Source organism: Notechis scutatus, chromosome 1 (assembly GCF_049901735.1).
Source record: "Notechis scutatus isolate UNSWTSFEM ecotype Mainland chromosome 1, rNotScu1.2, whole genome shotgun sequence".
In the NCBI taxonomy this organism is placed as follows: domain Eukaryota; kingdom Metazoa; phylum Chordata; class Lepidosauria; order Squamata; family Elapidae; genus Notechis; species Notechis scutatus.
In genome coordinates, this window is record NC_142009.1 from 298813557 (window position 1) to 298827438 (window position 13882).

General features: G+C 39.0%; 1 protein-coding gene across 4 annotated transcripts in view; it reads right to left on the reverse strand.

The window, feature by feature from the left end:
* GALC (galactosylceramidase) overlaps positions 1-9699 on the reverse strand; it is a 40378-nt gene extending 30679 nt beyond the window's left edge. For 2 of the 4 annotated variants that reach the window (XM_087952042.1, XM_087952043.1), the window contains exons 1-4: positions 9347-9680; positions 7840-7908; positions 2909-2972; positions 1819-1932 (exon numbers count right to left, since the gene is read on the reverse strand). In XM_087952042.1, the coding sequence (XP_087808168.1) occupies positions 1819-1932; positions 2909-2972; positions 7840-7908; positions 9347-9478 (379 nt within the window). In that variant the 5' untranslated portion in view covers positions 9479-9680. Of the gene's footprint in view, positions 1-1818; positions 1933-2908; positions 2973-7839; positions 7909-9346 lie in introns of all 4 variants that reach the window. The other 2 variants (XM_026679153.2, XM_026679154.2) reach the window with 2 other exon arrangements.
* Positions 9700-13882: the final 4183 nt, after the last annotated feature.

Here is a 13882-nt window from a genome sequence, read left to right on the forward strand (position 1 = left end):
AAAAAGTACTCAAAATTCAATCCACTACAGCACACTTGGGACTTACTCCCAGAAAACAGGCTCAGACTACACTTTTCAATGTTGTAGGATTACTTAATTAAGATCCTTCTACTATTATCCATCGGCAAATATCTCTTTAAAAAGGATAGACTCCTTCATTCTAAGGTTTACAATGACTGGGGAGAGATCTGATCAGAGGCAAATTCCAATCTGATGCAATAGGATTGGTTCCCTAGAAAGCATATTCTGGCTTACTGCCTTCTCCAATTATTTGTTTTGAGTTTGAAGGGATAAGTGATGAGTAATGAGCAGAGTTTAACTCTACTGTGTCAGTGGATTAAGTCACAATGGCCACGGAGATTATCAGAGGCAGGCTCAAGTATGTAGTCAAACAGAAGAATCACAACTGAAGCAAGTCCAGAAAGGATCTCCTTACTTACAGGTAATCCTTGCTGAACAACCCTGTTTAGGACCAGAATTTCTGCTGCTAAGCAATGCAGGGGAAACAACACATGACTACACTGCTTAGCAGGTTCAGTAGCCCCAGTTGTTAGGCCAGTACCATACCACTATAGGACCTCAAGCTTTCCCTGCCCTGCTGGGCTTGCCTTCACTTCAACTTTCCCATTCACCTATCTTCTCTATTTCTGCTCTTTAGGCCACCCTGCACCCGACCATCACTACCATGCTGCACTCAACTACCCATGCCAAGATTGCAGGTGTCTTAGAAGCCTCGCAAGATCTCAGGAAGGCTACACATGACCTTAGAAAGATGATGTCATGCTTCCAGCAGTCCCTCGTCAGCAATGAGAGAAAGAAGACAGCAAAGTTCAGCTGGGGCAACAAGAGTGGCGGAGCAAAGGGCAGCAAGGTAGTGGAGCAAATGGTGCAGGGCGGCAGAGATTACAGGGTAGCAAGGGTGGTGGAGCATAGGTCAATCAAAAGAAAGAGCAGAAGAAAGATGGAGCACATCCCACAATCATAAATGCAGGTGGGATGCCTAGTGCCTGAATATTGACCACATAACCAAGGGGCACTGCAATGGCCATAACTTCAAAGGCCAGGCATAAGTATCATTCATTTAGTGTCATAATTCTGAATGTTAAGAATATGTTTAACCTCCTTAAGCAAGCACTATCTGTATTATATACAAAGCAACACAAAGCTGGACTTTTGTCCAGAAACCAGTAGACACATGCAGTCCAGGTCTTCCATGTATGCCAAGAAACATTGTAGGATATGCAATCCAATCAGCAGATTCTCCAACAAATCACAGGGTTCAGGATGAATTGCAACATGGATATTTGCACTATAATATGGCATTCAGAAGAATAGCAAAGTTCAACTTCAAAAGAACACTTTTATTTCTGAATGTGGTGTAGGTTGCTACCACCATAGTTCCCCATTACTTTGAACCAGTTTAATGGCCAAGAGTACAGATCGATGCTCATGGCTACTTCTCCATTCCAAATGATGTCCCTATGTTCCCTAGATAAGGGACAAAGCAATGTACAGGGTTTATTTCCCAGCCAGGAACAGGAAATAGAAGAGGGTAAGTCCTAAAGCGTGAGATGATTGCTGCAAGCATGTGATGAAAGCCTCAAACCCTACACTTTGCCAGCCAGGATGCAAAGACAGAAACTAGGAATTTGGTTTAGTCTGAAATCCAGGTGAATACAAAATAAAATTATTCATGACATAAACTGGATATTTCACTTGGCATTAAGAGATTATAATTAAAAATGAATCACCAAGCTGTTTTCAAAGTATACTATCAAGATACCAAAGCATCATATCTCAAAGGCCTGCAGTCCTTACCAATCAATTTAATGAAAGGATTTCTCTTTTTAGCTTCTTTCATCAGCCACCATTGATAGCCACGGAAATAATTTTCATCATTTTCATAATGCATGTGGGAGGGTTCAGTGCCATCTAGGAAAGGAAAATAAAAATTATCTTTGTATTTCATTAAATGCAAGACCTTCAACTATTTTTACTCCAGCATATTTCCCAAAAACATATTAAACTATACCTGTGCAATGAAAGTGAATATGAAAACATTACTCAATTTTAGCCCACAAGATAATGTCAAGGGCAAAAACATTAATACAGGTAATTGTCTACATCACATTCACCTTTATAATATTCATTTTAAAAACATAATTATATGACTAGCTAGTAATAACAGATTACAAAGCTTTTGCTCAGTAAAAAACTATTATGTGCCAAGAACAGTCACTCCTAAAATTTAGACATAAGTTTCAAAATGGAATTTTACAAATGGAACAGCTGTAAGCATGATACCAAATTTCAGACTGGATTTAGAGTTTTCTTCTGTAAACTGTCACTATGGGCAATTATACACACTGACTGGCAACCATCCAGATCCTTAAATAATTCTTCAATTATCTACATTAGCAGATACTAAATCTTTTTAATAAGATTGCTTTAGCATAGGCTGAACTTGTTTTTCCACTTTCTACATGTCTGAAATAAACTTGTTATATAAGGAGGAATCTCACAATTTTAACAGTTGGCACCAGATTTACTTGATATTTTTAAAGAGAAAGTGGTCCTATTTTGTTCAATTAGTGACGCAAATACAATCTTATATGGAGGGAAGTAGAGAAAATGCATGTTATATTGTGCAAAACTTAAGGGAATAGATTTGCAAGTATCACTTAGAATTAAGGACGTGTCATTGCATTATCCAATATTAACCAAGCACATATTGGGATATTACATGATTTCCCATGCACGCTTTCTAGAACATATGCAAGAAAGGAATGCAGGAGTAGATTATAAAGAAACAATTCATTTGCAGAACAGCAAATATCAGCACTATTACCCCAGGGGATCCCATTCACCAATGCTACAAACCTTTCCTGCAAAACCCAAATTCAAATACCTGTAGATTGTGCATCACCACCAATCTCTACTTTGAGGAGCTGTAAGGAGGCACCAAAATTTGGCTTGAAACAAGAGAATGAGAAAGAAAAAGTGTTAATGTTTCTGTTTGGTAAACAACACTCCACTGTTATCGCGCTCATTTTAATGTTTTCTCCTAATTAACATGAACTCTGTTTCCTCATGATTCTAAAAAGAATAATTACACTATTTCCTCCCTCCCCACATTTTATACAAATGATAACACTCTACATTGGCTTTCCTTCCTTCCTTCCTTCCTTCTTTAACAACACAACAACACAAGCAATAATTCTTACTTTAAGATCAGAGGTTTATTGTTTCTAATAATTTGGAACATAAGAAATGAATAGATATAAAAGATATAATAGCAATAATACACTTACATTAATAAGCCATTGCAATGGGGTCCAATGACATAAAGCAGATCCTACAAGGACTGCCATAAATCAAAGGACCCCGAGATGATCTCCAACCCTATCCGTTATACTTTTCTTCTAACCACATACACACTTCACAACTTCACTTTCTGTAAACACCTGTGTACATCATTTCCAACAGTTTCAATCTTCCTGTTTTAAACATATCCATACAAGTGCATACTTTGCAAAAATACGTTTCACAGTCAACAAGGGCTCAGCAGGAATAATAATAGTTCTGGTACATTTTGAAACCTAGCTGAAAACTTTGGTACATATCTCTTTCTTCTGCGGCCTGCTATTATCCATAGGACTTATTGAATCAAATAGATCAATAAGCTATATTTTTTATTCCCACACCAGTAAGTAGGATTCACACATCATGGTGAATGAATTCATATGGAATGCTAAGATCTAACTATGACTTACACATCCCAATACCCAAGTCCATATTTCAACTGCAAAACTCCAGAAGACTATTGCATGGAAGCAAAGAGTTGACATTCATGATTTTGCTGCCTTCCTAGGATATTGCCTGAATTCCTCACAAATGGTATGTCAACATACTATGGCTTAGTACCATGTTGGTGAACCAAGTCATATATATCAAAGATGACATGCCACAATATTTTGGTGGACACACCAGCATTTACTAACATCCAATATCAGCTGTTCTCAAATTGTGCAAGAAGGCCATATCTTCCACCACTTCCAGACCCTCCACTTTGAGTGACTGACAGCAGTGACACCAGCACTGAAGACAATGTCTGTGCGTTTACTTCAGTTCTAGCATTGGCACTGTTGCTGAATGCTGCTGTTTAAGAGTGACTTAGATGGGAGGAAGATAGAGAAATGTTTCTCTTTTGTGTGTGTGTGTGTGTGTGTGTGTGTGTGTGTGTGTGTGCGTGTGTGTGTGACATGCCAGCAAAAATCAAGTTAGGCATTTTCCAAAATGTTGATATGCCAAGCCAAAAGGTTTGCTATTCCTGGTTTAAGTACAATGTGAATCAAATCTGCTTCTATTCTTTCTGGACTACTTCAAAAAGTTCAACAGACTACGTTTGATTTTTCTACAGGTAGTCCCTGCTTAACGACAGTCATTGGGACTGGAATTCTGATTGCTAACCAATGTGGTTGTAATGCACAACATAATGTGACCACATCGCTTAGCAACAGTGGTCCCTGATGTCATTAGGTAAGAATTGTGGGTCATTAAGCCCACAGCATGGCAGGCAGGTAAGTAGCTGCTGCTGGGTAAGGGAAGATACATTTTATTTTATTTATTTATTTATCAAATTTATGTAGTCACCCATCTCACCAAAAATGACTCTGGGCGATACACAACAATGAGGTAAAATGACAATATAACAATTTCACATTAATATCATAAAAAACAAAGGTGCACAACCATATGCGATGAGAGGAATGAAAACGGCAATCACAACAAAAGAGCCTCTTAACAAGTCTCCAGTACCCTTTGGGAGCTCCAGGCATCATAATATAATTAGGTCTTGAGGATCTTTCAGAATGAAAAAGGGGATGGAGGTAAACTAGTTTCCAGGGGAAGGATGTTCCATAAAACAGGCACCACCACAGCAGAGAAGGTATGTCTCCTGGGACCTAATAAACATAGCAACATGCCCTTTCCACCAAATCCAACGGGGTGGACTAAGAAGAGAAAGTACTAAATCATGTGGGACCTCTGCCAAGGGCAGGACCTCTCCTCTCCCATCATCATGAACTGGAATCAATCTGGAAGGAAGGAGTGATATTGCATGGGTACCCACAGCATCATATGAGTAATTTGAGGCCTGGGGATGGTTGCTGCTTACTGGGGGGGATTTTTCTCAAGCAACTCGTAATATTCCCTATCGGTTTCCCCATTAACCTTACAAGCCAGCAAGAAAGATGGCAAATGCTGTTTTCATTTGACTGAGGGCCACTGTAACCATCATTAAGTGTAAGCCAGTTGCCAAGTGCCCAGATTGTAATCACATAACCACAGGGGTGATATGTTGGCTTCGAAGACCAGTCGTACCACTTGTTCAGCACCACTACAACTTCAAACAGTCACTGAACTGTGGTCGGTAAGCAAGGACTATCTGTATATCATCCAACACTATTGGAGAAAAACAAGCACTAGTCTTAAAAGAACTTCCAAGAAAAAAGCCATAAGATTAAAAAAAAAAAAAGCCAGCCAATAGACACAACGAGGACAAACCAGGACACTGATATTGAATTACGTACTTGCATTATTTAATGTAATGATACAAGAATGTAAATTTGCTTAATTTCTGAGATTGTTACAGGTTCATGTGGGTGTAATAGACATTACTGACTATACACCAGATGTATTCTTCAGATAACCAATTTTACATCATTTGGGAGCTCACTGCCAAGCAATACCAGAATTATTAAAGAAATTCTGAAAATATTTTATAAAACTTGTTGGAAGAAAATCAGCTCTGCTTTCTCTAGTCATTAGTACTTTTTTTCAAAATGCTTCCAAAAATATATCTCATTGCTGATCCAGATTGTATACCCACCATATTATTTTCATCCAAGGTAAATAATGATATGTAAAGTGTAGAAGACATTTGTAGGGGAAAGAAATTAAAGAGAAAGAGAAAGGGAAGAAAAATCCGCATTCTCTGTAATTTTACCAATCTTCGTATTTTCCATTAGTAATTCTTTTCATTTTGTTCCAAACAGCTTCCACATCCTCTTTATGTCTAGCTTCATTGATTTCAATTGAGAGAATAATCTAACTACTAATAGCTTTGGAATTGGGTATTATCTAGCTTAATGAAATGGAGGACTAGGGGGTGACATGATAGCAATGTTTTGATATTTCAGGGACTGCCACAAAGAAGAGGGAATCAAGCTATTCTCCAAAGCACTTGATGGCAGGACAAGAAGCAATGGATGGAAACTAATCAACACTGGAAGTTTTTAAGAAGAGATTTGTCTGAAATGGTATATAGGGTTTTCTGCCTGAGCAGGAGGTTGGACCAGAGCAGGGGTCGCCAATCTTTTGGACCTCAGGGGCCACCAAACTCATAATTTTAAATCCTGCGGACCAGAGACCCTGGGAAAATCCCCAAAAAAGTCTGCAGGAAAATTCTCCACCCCGTTTTCCTATCGATTGATCGTCCTTTATTTGGGATCGCAGGATACCGTCTCCAGCTCCGTTCTCAGGGAGAAAAAAAGAGAGAGAGACTTTTGGCTTCATGCAAGGAAAGCAGCAAAAGCAGCAGAAGTCTTTTCTCTTCCCCAAACGCTGCCAGAAATGAGTTTTTGTGAGACTTGTCGCACCAGCGCAGCCTCTTGGAGCAGGATGCCTTGCAGGGTCCCAAAGACTCATTTCTGGCAGAGTTTGGGAGAGAGAAAGAAAAACTTTTGCTGCTTTCCTTGCGTGCAGCCAAAAGCAGAAGAAGAAAGAAGCAGAAAGAAGCAGCCTGGTGGCCAGGGCAGGCGCGTGGGGCGAGAGGGACAAGTTCCCCCCCCCTCCACCCTTTCCACACTCCCCTCACTACCTCGTGTTGTTCGCAACGCAAGCAACGCAAGCCTTGTGTTCCCATGGGCCATATGGGTGGCGCGGCCTTGTATTCCCACACAGCCTGGATTAATTGCTCTGGGGAGTGCTTTGGGGGTGACATTTCTCTGCGGACCACCAAAATTTTCTCACGTACAACAGGGGTCCCCGGCCCACTGGTTGGCGACCATTGGACTAGAAGACCTCCAAGGTCTCTTCCAACTCTGTTATTCTATTCTGCTCTAGTTTTTTGATAAGGCACTTTTATTTTCTCTTTCTTCAGTCATTCAATTTTCATTCTAATTCCTTTTACATTCAATTCCTTCAATGTCCACTTGCTCCCATTATCACCTCTTGATATAGCAAAAGGTGCTCTGTCCCATACATCTCAAGAGTTTTGAATCTCCCACTAATAGTCTCACACTTTCATTCCAATCATGCTTTTAGATTTATATTAATTCTTTTCATACATGTATATAAGAGATGTGCTTGAAGTATTTTAAACATATTTTTATAAGGTTTATAAGAAAATGTTTATTTTTCTCATTCATTATTGTGTCTCTGAATCAATCTGGTGATTACAATTCTGGGCTAAAAGACTAACTCAATGGCATTTTCTCTCCCTCTCTCTGTCTCTCTCTCACACACACACATACACTATATATGCATGTCTGTGTATACATTCAGCCATAATTACAACTTACATCTTTGCACTAATTCCAAAAGCCATAGTAACAGCGAATAAGTGGCAGAAAGGTACTGCAATTATATTTCATATATCAATCAAGGAGAAATGAATACTGTGGTAAAATAGTGAATGCACAGGAAAGAACCTGAACACATGAAACTTTTTTTAATATTTCCACCACTCTCGTTTGCATCACAGCCTTTTTTGTTAATACATTTAAGGAAAATAATTAAAGTTCTACCTTAAAGTCAACCCAATAAGGCAATAATTACCTTAAAAAGATAATCTAAAATCTGAGATCGATACGGCTCTTGGTAATTCACTAAAAGACGTGAGGTAGCCTAAAAAAAATTAGGAAGAAAAATGTTTGGAATTAATACTTATACATAATGAAACTACTTATCAGAAGTATCAGATAATCATTTTTATGCCCATTTTCCCATGATTCTTTCATTATTTCTATTATCTTCATAAAATCTTCTCTTAGCCTCTGCAAATACTGAATTTAAAAACTAGCAGCAGCTAGCCAATCATGGCTGATCTCAAAATACTACATACTTGATCAAACATCAAATACGATCAAACATACGATCAAGACAAAATCCCAGATCTGTAAATTTGACAGGGAATTCAGAAAAAAAATATCCAAAGAAGGCAGTAACAAATTTCTTCCAATTTCTTGTCAAAGAAAACCAAAAAGATTTGTCCAAGAAATAAGAAATAATTAGAAATAAAGTTTTAACTTGAGTGTGCCTTTATTTTACCTAATAAAATCTTACTTTTTGTCTTAGCAGTTTCTATTATCTTCCTGTACTTTACTACTCACAATGAAATATATCCATGCGTGTCCATTCTTGACAGCGATCACTTCTTTCTCCTGCCTACAAATTCTTAGCTGGAATCATTCTTTGCTCTATCTTTAGAAAGATATCTTTCTATTTTAGAAAGCCAGCGTACAAAGCTTTATCCACTGAAATCCAACTGGCAAAAATTCCAGTCCAGCTTCTTTTTAAAAAAAGACATTTGCTTGCTCATTTCTCTCTCCTGTGCCCCACTGAACAAAGCTGGAGAATATATCTTACTTTTAAGTACATTGTGCAACCCATTTGCCCAATTATGTCTCTTTATCCCCTACCTGATGAAATGGCTTCTCAACTGGAGACAATAAAATTTGTCTGTTAGGAATTATAAGTTCTGTAGAGAAACCCTGTTCAGGAAGCAAGCATCCTCATTGGAAAAATAAAATATAAAAATGCCATGCAAGTTACAGCAACTTTCCCTGTAAGCTATTTATTATTATTTATGTACAGTATTATAGGCATCTAACACATGAACAATCAATTGAGTTAATATGTACATATAATACACGAACTAAATTAAGTAACAACCACTCTCAGATCCCCTTACAGGCATTTCCTGTAAAAAGAATCTGATCAAACTTAACAGCTCAGGTCTTTTTTCTTTTCTTTTTTACAGGAAATGCCTCTGAGTGCAGAACAGGTTTTCTATTTTGCCTTAGGGATCTGAGCTTGGTTGTAATACTTCATCCCCAAGGTAAGCAGAGGACACGGGGGACTACGGGGCTATCAGCGATGCTCCCACTAGGAAGCGACCCGAGCTTCAGGTCCTCGGATTCGGAGGTTCTTTCTGGGCCGATGTCCTTCAGGCTGTGCAAAGCCTCCGCGATTCCGTGCAAACGCCACCCACCCACCCAACTCCAAAGGAGCCCAGACTGACGGCGCCCCGCTCCCAGTCCGCGCAGGGTCTCCGTTCACCCACCCCGCCGCCGCTAACGGCTCCGATGCCATCGAACTGCCGCCCGAGCCCGACGGCATCATCCAGCCAGTAATCGTCGCTCTGCCAAGCAGCCGCTCTGCAGCCCAGCAGCCAGAGCAAAGCCCAAAGCCGCATCCTTGGCAGGTCGAAGGAAGCGCCGCGCTCAGGACGACCCAGGCACAGCTCTCGCAGGGAATCCGCGGAAGCCGGCGGCAGCCTCGCTCCTGATCGCAAGCACGGTCATGTGACACGCGATCACCTGACCAGGCGGGCAATGCCGGCGCGGAAAGAAAAGGGAGCCGAGTCTTTCAAGGGCGATGCGGCTCTGTTTGCCCTCCCCTCTCCGCCTTGGCGATGACGTAAACTCGAAGTCACGTGCGGGCCTGGATTGTATGAAAGATAGGGGCCCTTGGGATTTTTAACCATTGCATGCCATAAACGCCCCTGAGGAGTTGAAAGTTTAATGTGCTTAAAGTTTAAGGTGGTTTTAACAGGAAACGAGAACCATCTTTCTTGTAACAAGAAATTAATGAAGGGGCGTGCATAAGCGCCCAATCGTGCCTACCGTCCCTGTCCTATTGTCCCCATGTATTCGTACCTATTTCCTGTATTCGTACCCATGTTTATTCTTATATCTATTATCTTGTAAGCGATTGACAAATCAAATAAAAATATAAAGTAGGAAAAGCCTGCAAAGCGTGGCTTCTGGAACCCCTCTAATCATTTGAGGATTTTACTTCCTTGGGTGGAACGACGAACAATGAGGAGTCGGTCCTGTGTGTGTTTGTTCTTCTATTCACACTTTGCTCTCACTCTTCCTCCCTCCTTCCCTCTCTCCACCAACTATAGTCCTATTCCATGCTGTTTGAGGAGGGTTATGCTGCTGAGGGACAGTCTTCAGCCCTGTGTTTCCCCCCCTCATTTTGTACTATACCAAGTCCACAAAAATGTCTCATTTTTCAGATGGGAAACAGTAGTATGAAACTTTAATGAAAGATCCATTCCATCTGTTCAGTCTTTTTATTGCAAGTTAATTGCTTTTGAGAGGCCGATGACGTTGGATATTTTAAGGTAAAGAAGTGTTAGACCAGTTTATCCACCTATGATGTATGTGTGTTTTTTAAATGCAGATGTGGCCAGTCATCTGGTGTGTACATTCATCAAGAGTCAGCATGGCGAGATGGGCAGCACTGAACTTTAATAATAAATAAATTAAATATATAATGTCAGTAAGTCATACAGTAACTTCAGAAATCTGGTTGCCTTTAACACATCACCAAAGGAAAGAAGGGAAAGAAGATTTTGAAATACTAGGTTTGAAGTATTATAAAATAACCAATTTATAAGCACAGGAATCTTAATTCATTATTCATTAGTGTTGAAAGGTGTCAAAATGCCTTTCCTTCGAGGATTCGATTTTCCCACTGGGAGAGCTCCGACGCAAGGATACGGACAACTGCTTGAAAGCTGGATCTTTTTATTTTTCAGGAAGGCGAGGAACAGCGAGAAGTCTGCCTTCCTGGGCTAGCTAGATTCTTATGGTAAGTCCCTGGTTTTTTATACTCTTTTCTCCCTTTGTGAGTTGATTTCATGTGAATGTTTGTATTTGTGCTTAATGTTTCAAAACCTGTTTGAGTTTGTCTTTATTCCTGCCGGAGGACAAACTCCACAGGGTGTGGAAGGCAAACTCCGCAGGGTGGTTAGATTGTATTATTGGTTTTTCCTAATCTCTTTTAGCTTTATAATGGTTTTTTTCATATTTGTCTTGTGGCAATCTCCTGTCTGTCTCTTTTGTAATTTATATTTTTTTGTGTCTTTTGTCTGTTTGTTTTGCTTATTTGGTATGTCCTGTGTTTGTAAGGGTTTCCTTTTCTTATTTGTCTAGTTTTCTTAATTACTTAGGCTTTTGTCTATAGGGATTCTTTAATACCTTTTATTTGATTCCTTTTCCTATGTAAGTTTGTTTTATGGCTGGCCTGATGTTCCCCTTGGGCTTTTCCTGTTTGAGTGACACTACTGTCTGCGTGAAGTTCCCTTTCCACATTAGAATGCATTTTAAATGTGTAGTGCTTTACAAAAATAGTGCTTTAAAATATGTATTGTTATTATGCATGCATTTTTTCTTTCAGTGTGTAGGAATAGTCTGGATTCTTTTAGGATGATGTATGATGTGACTTGAATGTTTTGCTTAGGGTCAGGAACCTTCTCAGGATGTATAATAGATGCTTACTAAGGTATCCACTTTGAGCAATTCCCATTGATTATTTGGTTCTGTAGTTCTGTTTCCAAACCCTCTTTAACCCCCAGCTCTAAACTATTTCCTTTCTAAATTTGACAGAACTATTTTGCCTCTATTTTACTATAATAGTAGTACTTTACTCAGATTGCTGCACATACTGAGATCTCATTATCATGTTTTCAGCTTCATAGTACTGAGTCACTTCACCAACCATTTCGAGTTAGTTTGTCTTGCATAGCTCCAGAGATCACAGAGCAATGATAACTTTAAGCTTATCTTGAGCAAGACATAATACAAATCACAGAAGTTTAGCATTTTATTCTGTTTGATGATTGGGTATGCCTTAATCCTCTTATAAATGACCTGTTATCTGGCTATGGTTATGTAGGTTACATCTCATTGCTGTAGAAGCCATGGACCTATTAGAATAGTCTTCCCAAAAGATCTATTGATCAAATTGGACTTCAAGAGAACTTGTGCAGGTTGGTGGTTAATCCCACTAATAATCTGTTGATGCCCTGAAATAGGTGACTTGCTAAGGCTATTCATATAATCACTTCTAATTTCTGTCATGTTTCACAAATGACTCCTGAGGTACAAACTTCGGGAGCTGCAAAAGCAAGTTAGATAGCTAAAGAGCAGGTGGTAGATGACTCAGGAAGTACATGATAAAATCCACTTGAGAGTATACATTGTGGTGAATCATGCAACAGAGAAGCAATATATACTGCATTGTCAAATTCAGTGCTTGCTGGGCTTTTCAGGTTGTGCTCTTTTTCAACCTCCCATGCTTCATCATAGAACCTCTAGAGTTTTGAGGTTTTGTTGGAATTTTGCTTTGTTGTTTTGGGGTTTGATTTAGTTTGTTTTCTTGCTGATATAATCTCAAACTTATTCAAGCTTGCATAAATTCCAGCATTAATTATGTTCTGTAGGCATATAATAATGACTCCTGTATGATTAGAATGCATACATTTCCATGTGTGATAACTCTAAATGTAGACATACTGTTGGGAGAGATATATTAACCAGTTATTCTCTTAATTCTTGGCTTGTAATTTCTAGCCAGGGGTTAATAAAAATGTTATAGTCTGTATCATCAGTATTACACTCTGGAACGCGGAACACTTCCTTACTTGAAAGAGATAAGAATCTCTTATTTTAGAATGCATCCTGATGAATTATATTTAGAGAATGACAAATGGAAAATAGAAAAAAATCCCAGAAAAGGGGAAAAAGAAGAGGTTCTGTAAGAAGAAAACATTGATGTATACAGTACAAATAATATCTCAGTAACTGTATTAGTATAGAGCAGAAACATTCAAATAGTAATAAAATAGTAGTAATAGTAATAACATGTAGTCCTCACTTAATAACTGCCGTATTTAGCAACCATTCAAAATGGGAAAAAACTGTATGACTGGTCCTTGAACTTACAATGGTTATAGCATCTCCATAGTCACAGGATGGAAATGTATGTGCTTTACAACCAATAAGTGTTTATAACTGTCACAACATCTCATAGTCACAGTCTATGGAGAATCTCAGTCATCCATGCCATAATTGTCCCAAAGATGCTTTTTCAGGAGGAAACTGGACTTTCGGGGGTGAAGGTCTTTGTTTTGTTTTGAAGACATTTTGCTTTTCAATCAAGAAGTTTCACAGAGCTGAAGAAGCTTCTTCAATGAGAAGCGAAACTCTTCAAAGAAAAACAAGAAAGTCCCGTTGCCTCCTGAAAAAGCACCTTTGGGACTTGTATTTAAAGGATCGCTATTGGTACATTTCACAGCTAGCTTCTGACAAGTAGGGTCAATAGAGAAGCTAGCGGCAAAATCACAAGACACAATCACCTTATGCCTCACTTAATGAGCTGAATGATTCACTTAACAACCACAGAGGACGTACGCCTGTAAGGCCTTCACAATTACCTGACATCTTGCTTAATAACCATGACACAACAATAGAATGCCAGTCTCAATTGTCACCATTAAATGAGGACTACCTGTAGTAATAGAAGTATGTGTAGGTTAGGATGCAGGTGTATGTACATCATGTTTATATTTTTGACTGTGCAAAATAAGTCTCCTTATCCCTTTTAAGACCTATAGAGAAACCACCTGGTTCAAAGGTCAGTGTTATTATTTCTTGCATCTGGGTCAATCTAATTGACATTTTTTTTAAAAAAAAAACCTATGACATAAATGTTCTTGGCTGGTCAGCAACTTTTGATGTCATTGACTATGGCAGTTTTCTGGACCTCCTGGAACATCTGAGGTTGGAAGCTCTGTTTTTTATTAACT